The sequence below is a fragment of the Myxine glutinosa genome, chromosome 3, assembly GCF_964187855.1.
Source record: "Myxine glutinosa chromosome 3, kmMyxGlut1.1, whole genome shotgun sequence".
Taxonomy (NCBI): domain Eukaryota; kingdom Metazoa; phylum Chordata; class Myxini; order Myxiniformes; family Myxinidae; genus Myxine; species Myxine glutinosa.
In genome coordinates this window covers 44396443-44422123 of record NC_136263.1, presented here as the reverse complement: position 1 = coordinate 44422123, position 25681 = coordinate 44396443, and the positions used below count along the sequence as shown (strand labels likewise).

General features: G+C 47.6%; 1 protein-coding gene across 2 annotated transcripts in view; it reads right to left on the bottom strand.

Moving 5' to 3' along the window:
• Nucleotides 1–25681, bottom strand: part of LOC137423623 (uncharacterized) — a 364689-nt gene that overhangs the window by 20722 nt on the left and 318286 nt on the right. For both annotated transcript variants that reach the window (XM_078773964.1, XM_078773961.1), the window contains exon 7: nt 10840–10982. In XM_078773964.1, the coding sequence (XP_078630090.1) occupies nt 10840–10982 (143 nt within the window). The remainder of the gene's footprint in view (nt 1–10839; nt 10983–25681) is intronic.

Here is a 25681-nt window from a genome sequence, read left to right as displayed (position 1 = left end):
CACTCTTCCCCCATCCACACCTTCGCACCATGCACACCACTCCGTACCACTTACTCCAACTCTCTCCACACACCTGTACCTGCACACCTGTGCTCTCACACCTGGTGCCACCTGCACCCTTCTCTCCCCAAGCGCATTCGCGCTGATCCACACACTCACTACTCATACACGGCTCCACACACCTGTCCAGTTGCACACCTGTGCAATCACACCTGTTCAATTCTCACACACACGGCATCATCTCAGCTAACTACTCCCTTCTGAAACTTGCGCTTCCCAGTCGTCCCTTTAACTATTGCGCTCCCTCGTCATTATAATCCACACTAATCTACCTGCGTCCCCACTACAGGTATCAGTCACTAACTAATCTTAACGTTACCTAATGTCAATCTTCGCTAGATCCCTACACACCATATCCTAACCCACCCGGGCTAGTTTTCACTGCCATACACCCCATAATCTATTGCTCCTTTGCCCCACACATGGGAAGGATGGTGGATTTGCCATCCCACCACATCGGGGGTCTCTCACTACCAATTTTGCACATCAAATTTCAATAAATCAAAAATTTGCCAATCACTGCCCATCATCTGCCAATCACTACTGCCAATCCCTTGCCAATCATCAAATTTTGCTTTTCTCTAATTTTGGGTCCAAAACACTAACCTCATCACCCAGTCTACTCACTAATACCTCTCGGTGCGCCAATCCCTGTCCAAAGCCCGGCTTCGTAAAGCCAAGCAATGGATGCTGGTTGTTTTGTGCCAGCGGCTGGATGCGTCCGGCATTCGGGGCAGGGACGGGGGCTTACCCGGGCCGAGATCCCACGCATCACCTCGGCGTGGAGCCATCCAATGTCCCGATCTCGACCTGCCGGCACGTCTCAACAAAACGTGGTCGCCATAACGACCCTTCCTATCGGGCTGCCAGCTCCGCCTAGTGGAGCCTGGACGCGGCCGTTCAAAGCGAGGCCCGGCACGGATCGCGCACGGCGGTCCTTTCGAACCCGCCGTGGCTCGGATCCCCGCTGGTTCTCGCGGCACGCGAAACCCGGCACGCACCGAGGGCCCGCTTCGGCTAAAAGTCGACCTAACCTTTAACCCGGTCACCGTCGATGCTTCACCTGCTTGCTTACACCCCGCAGCCCGTTCCTTGCTCACACCTCCAGCCGTTTCCATGCTCCTTGTACCGTTCCTTACACACCCAGGCACACCCATTCCACTCACAGCCTTGGTCACACACCTGACCACCGAACACTTTGGCACACATCCGTTGGTAGCACACCACACCAACACACCTCTTCGCGCCCCCTCCTCGGTCACCTCCTCTGTGACAATCACAGGTGTGCCCTCATTCGCACACCCAACCACGTGCCTCACCACCAACTCCAGCGTGCATTCCCACTCACGCTCTACCATTCCAGGTGTACATCCTTCCATCCCAGGTGTACATCCTCGCTCACCTGTCACAACCAGCTCACTCTCCTTGTCACTCTCACTACTCTCACCTCCACTCGTGACAACGCACTCTTTCCCCATGCACCTGTCCGTCACACACCTTTCTCGCGCACACTCTCCCGTTACACCCTCTGTAACACTCACCACAGGTGGACACTCTTCCTTACTTCTGACAGCGCACTCTTTCCTCATGCACCTGTCCGTCACACACCTTTCTCGCGCACACTCTCCCGTTACACCCTCTGTAACACTCACCACAGGTGGACACTCTTCCTTACTTCTGACAGCGCACTCTTTCCTCATGCACCTGTCCGTCACACACCTTTCTCGCGCACACTCTCCCGTCACACCCTCTGTAACACTCACCACCCCGCGCTTCCATGTGCTCCCTCGCACACGCGCTACGACCGACTCATTCTCGCCAGCACACTCACTCCTTGGCACGCACTTTTTCCTCACACACCCCAGAGTCGGATTTTCTCGCACACCTCCTTTTTCGCACACCAGACCTGTCGCACACTTCACCCACGGCCTCTCACGAACACCCGGGTCCATCTCGACCCCCAAGCTTCTTAAATCCCCTGGCGCATCATACGCACGACCATATTGGTCACCACTTACACCGGGTCCTCTTCCTCTTCGCTTCTCCTCCATCACCTGCGAATCCCTCATCCGGTTAATGAGCACATCATCACGATCCAAACACAGACTTTGGACCAATTCTTTTATCTCCTCTTTTATCTCTTTCTTATCCCCTCTCCGTCGCTTCTTAATTTCGCTCATCCCTTCTTCCACTTCTTCTAATTTGTGCCTCACCTCTTTTATTCCCCGGTACGTCTCCTCAAGCTCGTCCTCCAAGGCTACCTTGACCGTTTCCATGTGCGTCCTCTCCTGCCGGTCCTTCGTCTCCATTACCTCTACCACCTCGTCCAACCTCGTTGTCAGTCCCTCACGTACCATCTGACATTCCCTCTTCGTCGCTATCAAGTCGTCTTTTAGTTCTTTCTGTGTCACTTTTAACCCTCCTAATACCGCAGTGTTCCTTTGAACCTGCTCCGTTAGTTCTTTTTGTCCCTCCGTCAGCTGTTCCACCTCCTGCGTCAGGACCTCTATGCCCCCCTGTAACTTTACAGTCCCCTTTCTCACCTCCTTCTCCATGTGCTCCTTACAGTGCCTCACCTCCTCGCGCACTCCTCCGACCTCCTCACCCACTCCTCTTCTGATCTCCTCTCCCATCACTTGCACCTCCTGCCCAGATGCCACCCTCATCTGCTCCATTTCCTCCCTGTGAGCATCCAGTTTGGTTTCTACCCCCATTCTGACCCCCTCTATCTGCTGCTCCATTTGTTTAACTTCCCTTTCCGCTTGGTCCCTCATGTCCCTCAATTTGCCTTCCATACTGTTTTCTAACCCCTCTAACCCATTTTTCACTCCCTCTATCTGATTCTCCTGGGCAGCCATTCTATTTTCTACCCCCTCTAACCCCTTTTGCATCCCTTCCATTTGATTCTCTTGAGCGGCCATTCTGTTTTCTACCCCCTCTAACCCATTTTTCACTTCTTTTATCCCGTTGTCTAACCCCTCAAAATTATTGTCTAACTTCTCACTGGTACCCCTCGCTTCGTCCCTCATTACCCCCATTTCGTTTCCCATTACCCCCAATTGGTTTCCCAACCGCTCACTATCAGCCCTCGTTTCCTCCCTCATTTTCTCGCTATTCTGGGCCATAAGGGCCTTCATTTGTATGAAAAAAAGGCCCCAATCCATCGGGGGCGCTGCCACGGTCGCTGGCGCGGTGATCAGCGAGGCGCCATTTTGCGCGCCCGCTTCTTCGTGCGTGACGGCGCTATTTTGCGAACCTGCCGCCCTCACTGCTTCGCTCTCCTCCTGTCCCTCATTTTGGTCCTGGATCGACCCTACCTCAGTCTCCTTTACCGGACCCCAGCTGTCTTGATCCGCCATAGCGCGACTTGCAAAATTCGAGTTTCGTAAAACAAATACAAATTTCGGCCGCTCCAAATTTTGACCAAATTTTTTTTTTTCCTCTATTCGTTTTTTTTTTTCAAAATTTGGTCGGGCCTCGAATCTCACTCCCGACACCAATTGTTATCGTACTAACACAATTGGTGTCCAAAATTTGGGCTAAATAAATTTAGTCCCAGGTTCGAATCCCATCTCCTCGACACCAATTGTTACAGACACGACTTTGATGTTAAAGTGGGCCGAGCGGAATGGCCGTCGTGTCCGCACAAATTACCCGACTATACTCGACGTTGACGAAGTCGCGCTACGCTGGCTCAATAAGAAAAAGAGGACACCCGGCTGGATTACAATCACACAATACGACACCAACGTTTCGATTCTCAAGTATATTCGTACGGAAAAGGTTAGATTACAGGGGCTAGAGGTATATTACAGGAAGACAGGCACTTAGACACACTCTTATATTAACCCCGGACAGACGACAGACACACGGGACAAAATGCTGACTCACACGGGGGTTGATGAAAAGGAAAGGCAGGTCGCGATGGCTCAAGGTGCACTCTTGGCTCAAGGCAGAATCGACTCGGTCCGGTCCAGAGATGCGGGGAGGTATCGTCGCGCTGGGGGTGGCGGTGGCTTCTCTCTCCAGTCTCCAAGCTGAGGCGCATCTGACGTCACATCCGGCGCGGGGCCGCGTATATCCGGCGGGGAGTGACACGCCCTCGGCTCGTTAGCTCCGCCTCGTGGAATCGGCACGTTGCTTCTCATTGGGTGCGTGCGGGGGGGGTTACTGGCTCCGCCCCTGACGAGGAGCTGACAGCCAGCCCCTTCGGGGTAACCCCGTGGAGCGCATGGTCTGGAGCTAATCGAGCCGGTGTGAGGACGCATCCTCCCCCGCTCCGCCGCCATCTCCTCTGTTGTTGTTGTAATTGTTGTTGTAGTTGTTGTTATTGTTGTTGTTTGGGGAAGAAGATGGGAGGAGGTATGGGAAAGGTCCTAAACTCACTACTGATGCCATATAATCACATTCTGGTGCAACGAAGAGTCATAATTAATGGAGACGAGGCCTTAACTGACATAGAATAAGAATAACTAGGAAGATGTCCGAAAGTTGTCTACCTGTGGTGCGGTGGACCTGGGCACGACATTTAATGGGGGAATAAGGGGAAGGTCGGCTCTACTGATTGTTATTTACATGCAATGGGACTAGGGAATGGGGGATCGGGGAAAGTTGGGGAGTATTGGAGAAAATAGGGGAATATTTACAAGCGGATATGGAGGCCAAATTCCGCTCGGCCCACTTTAACATCAAAGTCGTGTCTGTAACAATTGGTGTCGAGGAGATGGGATTCGAACCTGGGACTAAATTTATTTAGCCCAAATTTTGGACACCAATTGTGTTAGTACGATAACAATTGGTGTCGGGAGTGAGATTCGAGGCCCGACCAAATTTTGAAAAAAATTTGAAAACTTATCAACAAACAGATGTGTTATCAATACAAACAGATTTGAAAAAAAAAAATCAACTCTCCAAAACGTGAGTATGTATTACAGATACTTATCAACTCTCCCAAACGTGAGTATGTATTACAGATACTTATCAACTCTCCCAAACGTGAGTATGTATTACAGATACTTATCAACTCTCCCAAACGTGAGTACGTATTACAGATACTTATCAACTCTCCCAAACGTGAGTATGTATTACAGATACTTATCAACTCTCCCAATCGTGAGTATGTATTACAGATACTTATCAACTCTCCCAATCGTGAGTATGTATTACAGATACTTATCAACTCTCCCAAACGTGAGTATGTATTACAGATATTTATCAACTCTCCCAATCGTGAGTATGTATTACAGATACTTATCAACTCTCCCAAACGTGAGTATGTATTACAGATACTAATCAACTCTCCCAATACTGAGTATGTATTACAGATACTAATCAACTCTCCCAAACGTGAGTATGTATTACAGATACTTATCAACTCTCCCAAACGTGAGTATGTATTGCAGATACTTATCAACTCTCCCAATCGTGAGTATGTATTACATATAGTTATCAACTCTCCAAAACGTGAGTATGTATTACAGATACTTATCAACTCTCCCAAACGTGAGTATGTATTACAGATACTTATCAATTCTCTGAAACATGAGTATGTATTACAGATACTTATCAACTCTCCCAAACGTGAGTATGTATTACATATACTTATCAACTCTCCAAAACGTGAGTATGTATTACAGATACTTGTCAACTCTCCCAAAGGTGAGTATGTATTCCAGATACTTATCAACTCTCCCAAACGTGAGTATGTATTACAGATACTTATCAATTCTCCGAAACGTGAGTATGTATTACAGATACTTATCAACTCTCCCAAACATGAGTATGTATTACATATACTTATCAACTCTCCAAAACGTGAGTATGTATTACAGATACTTATCAACTCTCCCAAAGGTGAGTATGTATTCCAGATACTTATCAACTCTCCCAAACGTGAGTATGTATTACAGATACTTATCAACTCTCCCAATCGTGAGTATGTATTCCAGATACTTATCAACTCTCCCAAACGTGAGTATGTATTACAGATACTTATCAACTCTACCAAACGTGAGTATGTATTACAGATACTTATCAACTCTCCCAAACGTGAGTATGTATTACAGATATTTATCAACTCTTCCAATCGTGAGTATGTATTACAGATACTTATCAACTCTCCCAATCGTGAGTATGTATTACAGATACTTATCAACTCTCCCAATCGTGAGTATGTATTACAGATACTTATCAACTCTCCCAATCACGAGTATGTATAACAGATACTTATCAACTCTCCCAATCGTGAGTATGTATTACAGATACTTATCAACTCTCCCAATCGTGAGTATGTATTATAGATACTTATCAACTCTCCCAATCGTGAGTATGTATTACAGATACTTATCAACTCTCCCAAACGTGAGTATGTATAACAGATACTTATCAACTCTCCCAATCGTGAGTATGTATTACAGATACTTATCAACTCTCCCAAACGTGAGTATGTATTACAGATACTTATCAACTCTCCCAAACATGAGTATGTATTACAGATAGTTATCAACTCTCCCAAACGTGAGTATGTATTACAGATACTTATCAACTCTCCCAAACGTGAGTATGTATTACAGATACTTATCAACTCTCCAAAACGTGAGTATGTATTACAGATACTTATCAACTCTCCCAAACGTGAGTATGTATTACAGATACTTATCAACTCTCCCAAACGTGAGTATGTATTACATATACTTATCAACTCTCCAAAACGTGAGTATGTATTACAGATACTTATCAACTCTCCGAAACGTGAGTATGTATTACAGATACTTATCAACTCTCCAAAACGTGAGTATGTATTACAGATACTTGTCAACTCTCCCAATCGTGAGTATGTATTACATATACTTATCAACTCTCCAAAACGTGAGTTTGTATTACAGATACTTATCAACTCTCCCAAACGTGAGTATGTATTACATATATACTTATCAACTCTCCCAAACGTGAGTATGTATTACAGATACTTATCAACTCACCGAAACGTGAGTATGTATTACAGATACTTATCAACTCTCCAAAATGTGAGTATGTATGACAGATACTTATCAACTCTCCCAATCGTGAGTATGTATTACATATACTTATCAACTCTCCAAAACGTGAGTATGTATTACATATACTTATCAACTCTCCAAAACGTGAGTATGTATTACAGATACTTATCAACTCTCCCAAACGTGAGTATGTATTACAGATACTTATCAATTCTCCGAAACGTGAGTATGTATTACAGATACTTATCAACTCTCCCAAACGTGAGTATGTATTACATATACTTATCAACTCTCCAAAACGTGAGTATGTATTACAGATACTTATCAACTCTCCCAAAGGTGAGTATGTATTCCAGATACTTATCAACTCTCCCAAACGTGAGTATGTATTACAGATACTTATCAACTCTACCAATCGTGAGTATGTATTCCAGATACTTATCAACTCTCCCAAACGTGAGTATGTATTACAGATACTTATCAACTCTCCCAATCGTGAGTATGTATTACAGATACTTATCAACTCTCCCAATCGTGAGTATGTATTACAGATACTTATCAACTCTCCCAAACGTGAGTATGTATTACAGATACTTATCAACTCTCCGGAACGTGAGTATGTATTACAGATACTTATCAACTCTCCCAAACGTGAGTATGTATTACATATACTTATCAACTCTCCCAATCGTGAGTATGTATTACAGATACTTATCAACTCTCCCAATCGTGAGTATGTATTACAGATACTTATCAACTCTCCCAAACGTGAATATGTATTACAGATACTTATCAACTCTCCCAATCGTGAGTATGTATTACAGATACTTATGAACTCTCCCAAACGTGAGCATGTATTAAAGATACTAATCAACTCTCCCAATCCTGAGTATGTATTACAGATACTAATCAACTCTCCCAATCGTGAGTATGTATTACAGATACTTATGAACTCTCCCAAACGTGAGCATGTATTAAAGATACTAATCAACTCTCCCAATCCTGAGTATGTATTACAGATACTAATCAACTCTCCCAAACGTGAGTATGTATTACAGATACTTATCAACTCTCCCAATCGTGAGTATGTATTACATATACTTATCAACTCTCCAAAACGTGAGTATGTATCACAGATACTTATCAACTCTCCCAATCCTGAGTATGTATTACAGATACTAATCAACTCTCCCAAACGTGAGTATGTATTACAGATACTTATCAACTCTCCCAAAGGTGAGTATGTATTCCAGATACTTATCAACTCTCCCAAACGTGAGTATGTATTACAGATACTTATCAACTCTCCCAATCGTGAGTATGTATTCCAGATACTTATCAACTCTCCCAAACGTGAGTATGTATTACAGATACTTATCAACTCTCCCAAACGTGAGTATGTATTACAGATACTTATCAACTCTCCCAAACGTGAGTATGTATTACAGATACTAATCAACTCTCCCAATCGTGAGTATGTATTACAGATACTTATCAACTCTCCCAAACGTGAGTATGTATTACAGATACTAATCAACTCTCCCAATCCTGAGTATGTATTACAGATACTAATCAACTCTCACAAACGTGAGTATGTATTACAGATACTTATCAACTCTCCCAAACGTGAGTATGTATTACAGATACTTATCAACTCTCCCAAACGTGAGTATGTATTACAGATACTTAACTCTCCCAAACGTGAGTATGTATTACAGATACTTATCAACTCTCCCAAACGTGAGTATGCATTACAGATACTTATCAACTCTCCCAAACGTGAGTATGTATTACAGATACTTATCAACTCTCCCAAAGGTGATTATGTATTACAGATACTTATCAACTCTCCCAAACGTGAGTATGTATTACAGATACTTATCAACTCTCCCAATCGTGAGTATGTATTACAGATACTTATCAACTCTCCCAAACGTGAGTATGTATTACAGATACTTATCAACTCTCCCAAACGTGAGTATGTATTACAGATACTTATCAACTCTCCCAATCGTGAGTATGTATTACAGATACTTATCAACTCTCCCAAACGTGAGTATGTATTAGATACTTATCAACTCTCCCAAACGTGAGTATGTATTACAGATACTTATCAACTCTCCCAAAGGTGATTATGTATTACAGATACTTATCAACTCTCCCAAACGTGAGTATGTATTACAGATACTTATCAACTCTCCCAATCGTGAGTATGTATTACAGATACTTATCAACTCTCCCAAATGTGAGTATGTATTACAGATACTTATCAACTCTCCCAAACGTGAGTATGTATTACAGATACTTATCAACTCTCCCAATCGTGAGTATGTATTACAGATACTTATCAACTCTCCCAAACGTGAGTATGTATTAGATACTTATCAACTCTCCCAAACGTGAGTATGTATTACAGATACTTATCAACTCTCCCAAACGTGAGTATGTATTACAGATTCTTAACTCTCCCAAACGTGAGTATGTATTACAGATACCTATCAACTCTCCCAAACGTGAGTATGTATTACAGATACTTATCAACTCTCCCAAACGTGAGTATGTATTACAGATACTTAACTCTCCCAATCGTGAGTATGTATTACAGATACTTATCAATCTCCCAATCGTGAGTATGTATTACAGATACTTATCAACTCTCCCAAACGTGAGTATGTATTACAGATACTTATCAACTCTCCTAAACGTGAGTATGTATTACAGATACTTAACTCTCCCAATCGTAAGTATGTATTACAGATACTTATCAACTCTCCCAAACGTGAGTATGTATTACAGATACTTATCAACTCTCCCAAACGTGAGTATGTATTACAAATACTTATCAACTCTCCCAAAGGTGAGTATGTATTACAGATACTTATCAACTCTCCCCATCTGACCTCAAAACTAGACCTTTTCTGACCTTTTCTGACCTTTTCCATCTGACCCAAAACAAATCATTTGACCTTTTCCAAACATGACATTCCCCTTTTCAAAAAGCAGATTGTTTACTTCCTCAAAAATCTGAGACTATTCTCTCTTTTCTATCAATTCAGTTCTTTTATTCAAGGCCGAGCCTCGAATAGGACTATGTAGTCCGTGAATGGAGCCTCAACATAAATAAATAAATATTTTATAGTTCAGAGTCAATATGTAAACACAAACCACAACACAAGAAAGAAATCGTCATACACGAACACAGACGTGAGTACAAGCAGAAAGACAAGAATAATGGTTGGAGCATCCTTGATGCTCAGGGGTAAATCTTGTTTTTAAACACACAGCTTTTTTTGGGGATACAAGATCGAGGCTCATGTAAGAGCTGACATTAATCACAAAAAACATACAACAAAAGGGAGCGGGAGACAAGATGGGGAGAGAGAGGGAAGCAGACAAGTGCAACAGCAGAGAACAGGGACATCGGAAGAGGGAGAGGGCTTGGGGGGGAAGAGGCATGGGAAGGTGGGTGGGTGGAGGGGTTGGGGGTTAGAGGGGGTTGAGGGGGGAAGGGGGGAGGTATTGACAGATTGTTGTGAAAAATATCAACTTTAACATGTTTATCTTAATGGGACTAAACTGTGATTGATTGAGCTCGAGTCTAATGACAGGTTATACTAGTTTGTGTGGATGTTTACAAACATTACAAAGCATTTCCTGCGAGGTTCATACTTTATAGTTAATGATAAGCATAATATTTCTGACTTATTTGTTTATAAAAACCTTTTCTGTGTTTGTTTATTTTATTAATTTGTTCCCTCTCCTCATCTCCTCCCTCCCTCACCCTCCTCCTCTCACTGCCGCAGTTTGTTAGCAACCACAGAGCCTCCATCAGCTCCTCTGTCAGGAAATAATGGGTACTCAGTGACTTGTATCTCCCGTACACGGTGCGCTTCTTCAGGGTGTTGAGAAGCACATTGAGCGCGTCTGTGGGACACAGAGTGAAGGGAATCAGAGATGGCTGAAGAATATCCAGCAATGTACATTTATATAGGATTAAACAATGAATATCCAGAAATGTAAACTTATATTGGATTAAACAATGAATATCCAGCAATGTAAACTTATATAGGATTAAATAATGAATATCCAGCAATGTAAACTTATATAGGATTAAATAATGAATATCCAGCAATGTAAACTTATCTAGGATTAAATAATGAATATCCAGCAATGTAAACTTATATAGGATTAAACAATGAATATCCAGCAATGTAAACTTATATAGGATTAAACAATGAATATCCAGCAATGTAAACTTATATAGGATTAAATAATGAATATCCAGCAATGTAAACTTATCTAGGATTAAATAATGAATATCCAGCAATGTAAACTTATGTAGGATTAAACAATGAATATCCAGCAATGTAAACTTATATAGGATTAAACAATGAATATCCAGCAATATAAACTTATAGAGGATTAAATAATGAATTTCCAGCAATGTACATTTGTATAGCATTAAATAATGAATATCCAGCAATGTACATTTATATAGGATTAAATAATGAATATCCAGCAATGTACATTTATATAGGATTAAATAATGAATATCCAGCAATGTACATTTATATAGGATTAAATAATGAATATCCAGCAATGTACATTTATATAGGATTAAATAATGAATATCCAGCAATGTACATTTATATAGGATTAAATAATGAATATCCAGCAATGTACATTTATATAGGATTAAATAATGAATATCCAGCAATGTACATTTATAATACTAGGGCATGCCCGTACATGGGTGCAATGCCCGTACGTGGGTACGTGGGTACGTGGGTGCGAGTACGGTGACAATCCCCCCCCCTCTATTTACATGAAATGGTTTGGTCCATGAAATGTTTTGGTTCATTCGCAACGCCAAAGCGAACGGCGAACGCTTTACATGAAATGGTTTGGTCCATGAAATGTTTTGGTCCATTCGCAACGCCAAAGCGAACGGCGAATGGCTTGCGAGTACAGTGACAATCCCCCCCCCTCTATTTACATGAAATGGTTTTAATTAGTTTTAAAACATAGTTTAACGCCAACATAGCGGCAACATAGTTTGCCAACGTGAAATAAATGAATACGCTCTCAAATGTGCCGTCCGAGGCAGAGTGTGTTCGCCACGTTCGGCACATGCGATAGCTCGCTGCTCTGATTGGTTGAATCGTTTTTTGGACATAGCTCGGTAAGTACTTGTCCGATTAATATGAAACCTTGAAAAGGCACATCCTCGGGTCCCCAGCAATATACCTGGCAAGTTTAAAGTGTATCGGACCCGTGGTTGTCGAGAAACAGCGGTCACAGACAAACATACACACATACACACATACACACATACACACATACACACATACAGAGATTACTGGAATTATAGATAGATTAATAATAATGCATTTATTTTGTATAGCGCTTTTCAGGGAGCCCAAAGACGCTTTGACAGAGCGCAAACATAATGCATAGCAAAACATAAAAACAATTTCAAAAAAACAAGAATCAATAGGGAAATATTCAAAGCAAAAAGGAGGGAGAAGGACAAGAGATAGCCAGGTGTTAAATGCTGTGGGTTAAATGTTGAATGCAGTGTTGAACAGGTGGGTCTTGAGTGATGTTTTGAATGTGGTGAGTGAGGAGGAGTCTCTGATGGTGTGAGGTAGTGAGTTCCAGAGGGTGGGAGCAGCGATGGAGAAGGCCCTGTCCCCCCAGGATCTGAATTTGGTCCAGATGGCGGGGGTCAGGAGGTTGGCACCAGCAGAGCGGAGGTTGCGGTTGGGAGTGTGTCTGGAGAGGAGGTCAGCCAGGTAGGATGGGGCCAGGTTATGGAGGGCTTTGTAGGTCAAGAGGAGGATTTTGTACTGGATTCTCTGGGAGATGGGGAGCCAGTGAAGCTTGTAAAGGATGGGGGTGATGTGGTCACGGGTCCGGGAATGGGTGAGTAGACGGGCAGCAGAGTTCTGAATGTATTGGAGTTTATTGGTGATTGTTGAGGGTGAACCATAGAGGAGGCTATTGCAGTAGTCCAGACGGGAGGTGATGAAGGCGTGGATGAGGGTTTCTGCAGCCATGGAGGAGAGGGATGGACGGAGACGGGCGATGTTTTTCAGGTGAAAGCAGGCTGTCTTTGTGATCTGTTTAGTGTATTTGTCGAAGGAGAGGGTTTGGTCAAAGATGATGCCAAGATTCCAGATGTGAGGGGAGGTGGATACTGGGATACCGTCAATGTTGTGGGCAAAGTGCTCTCCCGTCTGGTCTGGTGCTCCTGCCTCACACCTAGCTCGTCTTCACGCTGTTGAAACCAAAGCGTTCAGAATCATTGGAATCTCCCGCGATGAAGCTAACTCCAAGGGCCTTTCACTCACTCACCACAGGCAGGTTGGTGGTCTTTCCGTCTTCTACCGACTCCTCTCTGGCCTTGCCCCCCCCCCCCCCAGCTCTCTCTGGGCTCTGTCTCCCAGATATTCCTACAGGTTACAAAATATCTGCCTGCAACCCTCTTACGGTTAAACTGCCAAAATCAAGACTTTCTGCTCACCTTCACTCCTTCATTCCTCTTTTCTCCCGCCTCTGGAACAAACTCCCTCACTCTCTTCAATCCCACTCCACCCTCCAGGTCTTTAAAACAGCTGTTCACCACCATCTCTTATCCTCCCCCATCCAAAACCTTGATCTTTTCTACCCCCGCTAATTTCGGTCCCCTTGTGTTTTATACCTCTCCCCCCCACCCCCCCCCCCTTCCCATGCCTCCTCCCCCCAAGCCCTCTCCCTCCCACACTTCTCCCTGCTCTCAAATGTTGTGGTTGTGTGCTTCCTCTTCTCTCCCCATCTTGTCTTCCGCTCCCTCTTTTTGTATATTTTGTTTGTCTGGTTGATTTGTTTGTGAAATAAATGTTAGCTCTTTCACGAGCCTCCATTCAGTTTACAAAAAAAAAAGAAAAAAAAAAAAGAAGTTATTGGTGGATTTTATGAGCGTTTTTGGGCCAATGATGATTATTTTAGATTTATCATAGTTAAGTTTGAGGAAGTTAATTTGAAGCCAGGATTTTATTTCAGTGATGCAGTTTGTCAGGATAGAGTTGGTGGCGGTGGAGATGGACTTGGTGGAGATGAAAAGCTGGATGTCATCGGCGAAGCAGTGGAATTGGAGACCATGACGGCGGATTAAGTGACCGAGGGGGGACAGGTAAAGGATGAAGAGGAGGGGGCCAAGAACTGAACCTTGGGGGACACCTTGGGGGAGGGGAGCAGTGGGGGATTTGCAGTTATTGATGGAGATGAACTGGCGTCTGTCAGAGAGGTATGATTTAATCCAAGAGAGGGCAGTGCCAGTAACGTTAAAGGTGGTTTCAAGTCGGGTGAGGAGGATGGTGTGATCGATGGTGTCAAAGGCAGCGCTGAGGTCGAGGAGGATGAGAATGTTGAGGTTGCCAGCGTCAGAGGAGAGGAGAAGGTCGTTGGTGATTTTGAGGAGAGCAGTTTCAGTACTGTGGTTGGAGCGGAATCCGGATTGGAATGTTTCATACAGGTTATTGGCAGAGAGGTGATGTTTGAGTTGAGCGGCTACAGCGCGTTCCAAAACTTTCGACAGAAAGGGTAGGTTGGAGATGGGTATGAAGTTGTTTAGGGTGTCAGGGTTTAGTCCAGGTTTTTTTAGAATGGGGGTAACAGCAGCAATTTTGAGGGATGGTGGGACGATGCCTGTAGACAGGGAGGAGTTTATTGTTGCATTGATAAGTGGAGAGAGAGCAGGAAGGGAGGCCTTGACAAAGCTGGAGGGGATGGGGTCAAGAGTGCAGGTGGCAGTTTTCATTCCTATGAGGAGTTCAGAGAGGTCAGTAAGGGAGATTGGGGAGAATTGAGACAGGGGAAGGCAGGATTAGGGGGGGCAGGTGGTTTGAGGGGGAGCGGGTGTGGCGGTGGTCAAGCTGTTGTAGTTGTTTTCAACTTTGCGTTGGAAGATGAAAGGAAGGAGATGCAGTTGTCTACTGTGAATGACTGGGTGGTGGTGTTCAGGGGGCTGAGGAGTTTGTTTATTGAAGAGAAGAGTGCTTTTGGGTTTCCGGAGCCAGAGTGGATAATTTGAGAGTAGTAGGCGGAGCGGGCGCAGGAGAGGGCATCTTTGTAGTGTTGTCGGTGGTCCTTGTTGGCTTGGGAGTGAATTGTGAGACCTGTTTTATTGCGGAGTCTTTCAAGTTGGCGAGCACGAGTTTTCATCAGGCGGAGTTCAGGGGTAAACCAGGGAGCAGAATGGGTGAAAGAAACTGTTTTGGTTTTTATAGCAATGTACATAGGATACTGTAAATAATAATACAAATGAAACTGTAAATGTATATAGGATTAAATAACGAATATCCAGCAATGTACATTTATATAGGATTAAATAATGAATATCCAGCAATGTACATTTATATAGGATTAAATAATGAATATCCAGCAATGTACACTTATATAGGATGAAACTGTGGCGGACACGAAAGCACTGACGCGGTGACATCACCCCGCACACCAAGTGGGGATGGGCCACGCCAGGGAGAGAGGCGTGGCCTCACGATATACGCGGAGCGCGCAGCCCTGAGCAGTTTAGTGCTGCAGTTTGAGTACTTTTAATAAAGACTCTTTTATGAACCGCGTTGTCCGCTTGCTCTTTGCGTAAGCATTAGCGTGCGCAGCATCGCGCTTTATATGGTGACCTCGACGTTGGATCTGCCGTAGCGATCCTTCCGAACACGACGCCATGGCAATGGCGATTAAACTTCCCGAATTTTGGGAGGCCCAGGCCGAGGTCTGGTTCGTTCAAGCCGAAGCCCAGTTTCAGCTTCGGCGCCTCACCAACGACGACCTGCGCTACTGCCATGTCGTCGCCTCCCTCGGGCCCGGCACGGCCGCTCGAGTTGTGTCAGTCCTTCGCCACCCACCGGACGGCCACAAGTACGAGACACTCAAGCGGCTACTCCTAGCCACGTTCGGCCTCACAGACGACGCACGTGCCGACCGCCTCCTGGATCTCCCCGAGCTCGGTGAGACGCGCCCGTCGGTCCGAATGGACCATATGCTGTCCCTGTTGGGCGACGAGGCCCCCGGTTCGCTATTCCGGGCGCTTTTCCGGCGCCAACTTCCAGCGCAGGTTCGCCTCGCGTTGGCCGGGACCGAGCGAACGGAGCCCCGAGCATTGGCAGCCGAGGCGGACAGGTACTTCGCCGCTTCGGACACGCGGGCGAGCGTCGGCGTGGCCGTCACGGCCCTCGACGCTGATGTTCAGCAGCATGTTCCACAGCATCCGCTTCTACAGCACGCTGATGTTCAGCAGCATGCTGATACGCGCCTCGTGAGCGCCGCCACGGCGAAAACCGCCACCGCGGGGAAACCCGCCAACTCCACCGGCCTGGCGGAGCCAGCCGCGCTCCTCCAGCTCCACCACCTGGTGCTGGTTCCACGCCAAGTTCGGCCACGAAGCTCGGCGGTGTCATCCGCCGTGCTCCTTCAACGGGTCGGGAAACGCCCGGGCCGGCGCTCAATAGTGGCGATGAGCGCCGGCCGTTCGAGCAGCCTGCTGTTCATAACGGACACCTTCTCCGGGCACCGTTACCTGTGCGACACGGGAGCGCAGGTGAGTGTTATTCCCGCCGGCACGTCAGACAAGCACGCCGCGGGTGGGGGCCCCGCGCTGCTTGCCGCGAACGGGACGCCCATCCGTACGTACGGAAAACGCTGCCTCTCTCTGCGGTTTGGAGGGCAGGTTTTCCGATGGACGTTCGTCACCGCCGACGTGCCCATGGCACTGCTTGGCGCGGACTTCCTGTGCGCTAATGGGCTCCTGGTCGACGTCAAGCGCAGACGGCTTGTCCAGGCCGAGACGTTCAGCTCGCTCGCTTGTGCGTTGCCCAGCTCAACGAGCGGCTTGCCAAGTGGCTTGCCGAACGATTCGGTTCCGGCCACGTTGGGCTGTACGCTTCCGGCAGCGGACGCATTCACCCGCCTCCTCGCCGGCTTCCCGGCCCTCACGCGGCCCACCTTCTCAGCGGGGGCCGTCAAGCACGGGGTGGCCCATCACATCCCCACCGTCGGGCCACCGGTCTACGCCCGGCACGCCGCCTCGAGCCGACGAAGCTGGCGGTGGCAAAAGCGGCGTTCGCTACCCTGGAGCGACTCGGCATCGTGCGGCGCTCAGAGAGCGCTTGGGCGTCGCCGCTGCACATCGTGCCGAAGCCCGGTGGGGGATGGCGACCGTGCGGGGACTATCGCCGTCTCAATGACGCCACGACTCCCGACCGCTACCCCGTCCCCCACATTCAGGACTTTTCCGCCCGTTTGGCGGGCAGGTCCTTCTTCTCGAAGGTGGACCTCATACGCGGCTACCATCAGGTCCCCGTCAGGCCGGAGGACGTCCCGAAGACGGCGGTCATCACGCCATTCGGACTCTTCGAGTTCCTGCGCATGGCCTTCGGTCTGAAGAATGCGGCTCAGGCGTTCCAGCGACTGATGGACAGCGTCCTGCGCGACTTGGATTTTGTCTTTGTCTACCTGGACGATATCCTCGTCGCCAGCGCGTCCCGCGAAGAGCACCTACGCCACCTCCGCACGCTCTTCGAACGCCTGGGCCAGCATGGCCTAATTGTGAACCCCGCAAAGTGCCGGTTCGGCGCCGCCACAATCGATTTTCTGGGGCACCGTGTCACCAGGCACGGAGCCGTCCCCCTGCCGGCCAAGGTGGAGGCGGTGAAGGGGTATCCGCGCCCCCGCACGATCAGAGGGCTGCAGGAGTTCCTGGGCATGGTGAACTTTTACCATCGGTTCCTGCCCCGTATCGCCCAGCTCCTGCGCCCCCTGCACGAAGCTCTCCGAGGTAAGCCGGGCAAAGGCGACGTTACCTGGACCGAGCAGATGGACACGGCGTTCACGGGCGCGAAGCTCGCCTTGGCTAACGCCACCATGCTCGCGCACCCGGCGCCCGATGCACCGATCGCCCTCACCACCGACGCCTCGGACTACGCGGTGGGCGCGGTGCACGAGCAATGGGTGCGTGGAGCTTGGCAACCGCTGGCGTTCTTTAGCCGGCAGCTTCGCCCGCCCGAACGCCGTTACAGTACCTTCGACCGCGAGTTGCTCGGGCTTCACTTGGCGGTCAGGCACTTCCGCCATCTGCTCGAGGGCCGTGCGTTCACGGCCTTCGTCGACCACAAGCCGCTGATCTTCGCGATGGGCAAGGTCACCGAGCCGTGGTCGGCCCGGCAGCAGCGTCACCTCTCGGCCGTGTCCGAGTACACGACGGACATCCGGCACGTCGCGGGGAAGGACAACCCGGTGGCGGATTGCCTTTCCCGGGCCGTCGCCCACGCAGTCCACCTCGGCATCAACTATGCCCGGATGGCAGCGGACCAGGCCGCTGACCCCGACGTCCAGGCCTTGCAGACCGCCGTCACGGGCCTCCGTGTCACCGAGGTGCCGTTCGACGGCACAGGCGCGGCCCTCTTGTGCGACGTCTCCCTCGGGCGTCCTCGCCCCATCGTGCCCGCGGGCTGGCAGCGCCAGGTGTTTGACGCCATCCACGGCCTATCTCACCCGGGCGCGAGGGCCTCCCAAAGGTTGATCGCCGACAAGTTCATCTGGCATGGCCTCCGGAAGGCCGTCCGCGGCTGGGCCAGGACGTGCCTCGCGTGCCAGCGCGCCAAGGTGCACCGGCACACCCAGGCCCCGTTGGCCCCGTTCACGGTGCCGGAACGCCGGTTTGACCACGTCCACGTGGACCTGGTGGGACCTCTGCCCCCCTCGCGGGGTTTCACCCACGTCCTCACCATGGTGGACCGCACCACCCGGTGGCCGGAGGCCGTGCCCTTGGCGTCGACGACGGCGGCGGATGTCGCGCAGGCTTTCATCGCCACCTGGGTCGCCCGGTTCGGCGCCCCCTCAGACATCTCGTCCGACCGCGGCCCCCAGTTCACCTCGGAGCTCTGGGGGGCGGTCGCGCAGGGGCTCGGGGTCCGGCTGCACCGAACCACGGCATACCACCCCCAGGCTAACGGCCTGTGTGAGCGATTTCACCGCTCATTGAAGGCCGCGCTCCGGGCCACCCTCCGCGACAGCGGTTGGGTCGACAGGCTCCCCTGGGTCCTGCTGGGCCTCCGGACGGCACCCAAGGAGGACCTGCGCGCATCCGCGGCGGAGTTGGTCTTCGGGCAACCGCTGCGGGTGCCGGGCGAGTTCCTCCCCGACTCCACGGCACCATGGTCCGCGGCACAGCAGCGCTCCGCTCTGCAAGAGACTGCCCAGAGGTTCGCCCCGGTGCCAACGGCATGCCACGGGCACCCACCGACGCACGTCGCCCCGGAGCTTCGCACGGCGGAGTACGTCTTTGTCCGCCACGATGCCCACCGGACACCACTGCGGCCCCCGTACGACGGGCCTTTCCGCGTGCTGGAGACCGGGGCGAAGCACTTCACCCTGGACATCGGCGGTACTCCTGACCGCGTTTCTGTAGACCGCCTCAAGCCGGCCCACCTCGACGTGGACCATCCACCGCCAGTGGCCCGACCCCCGCGTCGGGGCCGCCCCCCTGCGGGCGGACCCCCGGCACCGCCCAGCCCCGCCGCCACGCCACGCCACCCCCCGGTCCTGCTGCCGGAGGCATCCCAGATGGCATCCCTGCATCCCAGACGCCGCCAGTCGCCAGAGGGCGCTTCGGCCGGGTCATCCGTTTGCCCCGCAAACTGACCCTTCAGGTGCGCGGGGATTCTGGGGGGGCGCGTGTGGCGGACACGAAAGCACTGACGCGGTGACATCACCCCGCACACCAAGTGGGGATGGGCCACGCCAGGGAGAGAGGCGTGGCCTCACGATATACGCGGAGCGCGCAGCCCTGAGCAGTTTAGTGCTGCAGTTTGAGTACTTTTAATAAAGACTCTTTTATGAACCGCGTTGTCCGCTTGCTCTTTGCGTAAGCATTAGCGTGCGCAGCATCGCGCTTTAAAACAATGAATATCCAGCAATGTACACTTATCTATATAATAATACCGTAAGGACTCGACTTTGTTATCCCTTTTACGCCGCACCCAGTGACCCGATGCCCACGGCACTAATGGATTTACGATCTACGAACCGCGCTCTTTGTTTATCACATACAGCCAGACTCGAAAAATCTGAATTAGTCGACTTTGGGGCCCAAAAGCATCCGATTAACGGCCGATACGACGCCATCTTTCGACGCCATCGTATTGGCGTCTGCTGGGCGAAGGCGATGCGAGCCGTCCGCTGATTGGACAGTCGAGTGGTGTCATTAAATAATGGGCCGTGCTTACTGCTTACTGATATTGATCTGAAACTTGCAAATGGGCATGTATTGCAAAGCAATTTTCCTTCTTATATTATCCAAGTCTAAAATACACACCCACACACACACATAAATCAGCTGATCGTCAAATCTGCATTCCCTACAACCAGTGATTACAGGTTTAAAAAATGATTTTTTGACGTATTGACTCAACGATGTAAATAGGAAAGCATTTAATTATTTCCTTCTTATTCTGTAAAAGCGGCCTCGACGGTATAGTGTGCGATTGCCCAAAGCAGGTTCTTATTTTGACAATCGTTAGTCATACAATAAATACTTACGGAATATTAAATGGGAAAAAATGTTTCTTTCTTGAATATTTTAAAGCATTTTGTTTTTCATTCCACATGGTGTGTTTCTTCCCTCCCTCTATGGACAACCAAGTGCCGGCTTCCGGTGGTAGTATAATCCTCTGTAGTAGAGTCCCTTTATACAGAGAGTAATGACAACTGAGAATACGCCGCCATTTTGGGGCCAATTGTGCGGAACCACTGAACAGGCACATGCACAGTGCACTATGAGCTATGCGTGTATAATGCAATGCACCACTGCACAAACACGGGGCGGGTTAGGGAGTACGGTGAATGTTTTTATTTATTTATTTTATTATATCGAGATGTCGGTCTCTGAGTATTAGCTCCATTATGTTCCAGATTTGCCTATAATGGGATATTAGTTTGTCTGAAAAAATGAGCGGTTGATGAGAAGTGACAAAATGGGTGATTTCTGAATCCTCATTATCGCGATGTTGGCAATAATAATTTGGGTTACTCACGATGCCTGGAGAGAATTTGAACATACTATGTGACAAGGTAGTCTTGTAACCTAAAATAATCTTTAACCTCTTCGATTAAGAGGATAGGAAAAGCGGGGTGGGGGGGGGGGGGGGGCATTAAAACACACGTGTGTTTTGTCTGAAAGAAATGAATTTAATGTAAACATAATCAAACTGTAACAAATTTAATGCGTTTTCAGAGCCAATAAACTCAAACATACACACAAACATCAACACATTAAAACACACATGCACACACACGGGATAACACACACACACACACACACACACACACACACACACACACACACACACACACACACACACACACACACACACTCGGTCAATGCACACATACTGTAAATTAACGTTTTCAGCTTTCTTTTCATCAGTTAACCACATTCAGCAACAGTCCAGGTACAATCAGAATAAATGAAACGTAGTCCAGCTGTCAAAATTGCAATATGTGCTGAATTTTTTTTTTAGCATTTATCTCTACCATTTTGAAGAACGATACAAATTAGAGGTCTTGTGAGGGATGAGACCCCAATATGAATAGCAACTTCCTGCTTTTTATCTTTACAATCATTAAAACTTTCATTGCATTATGTGGAATTTTTTGAGAACTTTTGTGTTCCCCTGAAAAAAATAAATGGCAAGACCAAATACAGGGTAAGTGGATATGCTACATGGGCAAGCTATTTCTTAAGATGCATGCACGAATACACAATAAAAGATGCATGCACGAATACACAATAAAAGATGCATGCACGAATACACAATAAGAGATGCATGCACGAATACATAATAAGAGATGCATGCACGAATACATAATAAGAGATGCATGCACGAATACACAATAAAAGATGCATGCACGAATACACAATAAGAGATGCATGCACGAATACACAATAAAAGATGCATGCACGAATACACAATAAAAGATGCATGCACGAATACACAATAAGAGATGCATGCACGAATACATAATAAGAGATGCATGCACGAATACACAATAAGAGATGCATGCACGAATACACAATAAAAGATGCATGCACGAATACATAATAAGAGATGCATGCACGAATACATAATAAGAGATGCATGCACGAATACATAATAAGAGATGCATGCACGAATACATAATAAGAGATGCATGCACGAATACACAATAAAAGATGCATGCACGAATACACAATAAGAGATGCATGCACGAATACATAATAAGAGATGCATGCACGAATACATAATAAGAGATGCATGCACGAATACACAATAAAAGATGCATGCACGAACACACAATAATGCCAAACAGAGACTTCTTCTTTTTGTTCAGCCCTGTTGAATTTACAACATAACCATTCATAAGCATCCTCTAGAAATGATTCCTAATACTCGCTATTATCAAACTGTTGGCATATTGTGAACTGAACGTTCTTTTTCTAAATAGAAATATAGAAAATACAGTACAATGTACCGTCAAGCAAAGTATCCAATGTTTCCAAACAAAAAAATCAACGGTTTTCACTATGATACAATGACAGCTATTGACTACCTCGTTGCGGGAATTACTTGTAGTCTCTATAAGGTGAAAGTTAAATAATTCACTTTACTTTCTGAACGGGACTGAACAGTAACTTGACCGACCTCGCAAAGCTTTGAAGACGAAGCCGCCTTCCAGCCCACACGGCTCACACGGCTCACTTTATTCTCCCATATTTTACGTCGATTGGGATCTGAAGGGAATCTGTACATCTTGAAACCCTTGTCATGTCTATTTGTGCATCCAAATGCACAACAACCCGGCATTTTCAGTGAACTAAGGCTTCCGTAGGTAGTCGAATCGATTGTACTTGCATAACACGCGCGAACGCGAGAAGTTAAGCGAACGCGAATTTGGCTCCAAAATGGCTCCCCGAGTCACGTGACCGTATTTTTCCGGATCGTCATGTCGTTACTCTCTGTATAAAGGGACTCTACTCTGTAGCAGTGTCGGGTTTTATGAGCCAATGAATATGGTGCGGTGCATGTCGAGTCACAGCAGGATTTTATGAAACGCCATTTGAAGTTGTGAAAAAGGTCAGAGGACCTGCTAACATGTCAAGCTACAGCAGGGCGGCGCAGGTCAGTTATAGTTAATCAACGGATCAATGAGAATGTCCTTTACTGTACGTACTGTACTTTACCACATCGGTTAGAAACGCTGCCGCAGGAGATCTCCGATGGTCTATACTTTAGCTTCTGTTTTGGATTTGGTTCCCGCCTCCTGATACCTCGCAGGTGGGACGGCGCATCAGAGGACGTTAAGCCAGCTGTCTCATCTGATTGGACAGTCGAAGGCGACAGCAAGCCGTCGACTGAGTGGACAATCCAGAGCATGCATTTGTGCCGGTGTCGGCGATCGTTGTTCATATACGCACTCTTCATTCTCATCTTTCTTCCTAACTCTTACTCGGACAAGCAAATCCCCTATGCCATCCATAATGGTACACTCTATCCATACACCACATCCTCCCTTCCGTGGATGTTCCACGGGTTTCGGCTAGTATAGGATTAAACAATGAATATCCAGCAATGTACACTTATATAGGATTAAACAATGAATATCCAGCAATGTAAACTTATGTAGGATTAAATAATGAATATCCAGCAATGTAAACTTATATAGGACTAGCAGAAGTACCCGGCATTGCCGGGCGGGGGAGGGGAACGGGGGGGGAAGGGGAGAAGAGGGGGGAGGGTAGAAGGGTGTGGGAGGAGAGGGGGAGAAGGGTGGGGGAGGGGAGGGGGAAAAGGGAGGGGGAGGGGAGAAGGGGAGGGGGTAGGGTGGAGGGGGGTAGTGTGGAGGGGGTAGGGTGGAGGGGGAAGGGAGGGGGAGGGGGAAAAGGGAGGGGGAGGGGGAAAAGGGAGGGGGGAGGGGGAAAAGGGAGGGGGTGGGGGAAAAGGGAGGGGGTGGGGGAAAAGGGAGGGGGTGGGGGAAAAGGGAGGCGGTGGGGGAAAAGGGAGGTGGAGGGGGAAAAGGGAGGGGGAGGGGGAAAAGGGAGGGGCAGGGGGAAATAGAGGGGGAGGGGGAAATGGAGGGGGGAGAGGAGAAGGGGAGGGGGAGGGGAGAAGGGGAGGGGAGAAGGGGAGGGGTAGGGTGGAGGGTGGAGGGGGAAGGGAGGGGGGGACAGAGGGGGGAGAGGGAAGGGGGGGGGAGGGGGAAGGGGGAGGGAAGGGGATGGCCAGTCAACAATGACGTTGCAGTTCTCATGGTCGGAGAGCAGCACAACAATCGGACATAGTCCTGCATATTCGCAACAGCACGAAGCGGATTTTGGAGACTCACCGATCCTGTGACGTCCTCCAGTACCGGCGTTGCCGGGCGGGGTAAGGGAGACCCGTACATTCCCAACCCGTACAATTCGCCCTCTCGACTCAAGCTCACTCGGACAAAAGCCTCGCACAAATTACACCGTGAAGGCCCAATGGTCATGTCTATGCCACAAATCACGGGCGCACTGAATTGAAAATATATAGAACGCTCATACTCCGTGAAAAGTGAAGCCGCCGTGTCGCCATCTTGGTCAGCACGACTCGACCAACTCGCTTCGCGGATCTCGTTTTGTGCGGCAATAAACTGCTCCAATCGGTTACGGAAGGGTTGTGGAAAGACGTTTCACAGCTGTTTCAAAGACATTTAATGCATATCGCACAAAATCGATACAAAACACGATCGCATAAAAAGTGAAAAAACGTGTGACGTGTGATGGGATGGAACATCAAGTGATCGCTCTGAGCGAATCAGTCTGGCGGCGGGAATGGAACATCACGTGATAGCTCTGAGCGAATCAGCGAGCTGCTCTGGAACCGGCTGAGATTAGCGGGGACTTCGCTGAAATGCGCTGAGGTTAATATGAATAAAAAATATGGATCGTCAAATATTTTGAGTTCGGCCATGTTCGTCCCAGGCTCAATGGGCATGTCCATGTCAGATATCAAGCACGTAAGCCTCTCCGTTTAGGAGTCTATCGGTAATATTACACACACACAAACTGTGTTTTATATATATAGATTAAACAATGAATATCCATCAATGTAAACTTATATAGGATTAAATATAATGAATATCCAGCAATGTAAACTTATATAGGATTAAACAATGAATATCCAGCAATGTAAACTTATATAGGATTAAATAATGAATATCCAGCAATGTAAACTTATATAGGATTAAACAATGAATATCCAGCAATGTAAACTTATATAGGATTAAACAATGAATATCCAGCAATGTAAACTTATATAGGATTAAACAATGAATATCCAGCAATGTAAACTTATATAGGATTAAATATAATGAATATCCAGCAATGTAAACTTATATAGGATTAAACAATGAATATCCAGCAATGTAAACTTATATAGGATTAAATAATGAATATCCAGCAATGTACATTTATATGGGATTAAACAATGAATATCCAGCAATGTACACTTATATAGGATTAAACAATGAATATCCAGCAATGTACACTTATATAGGATTAAACA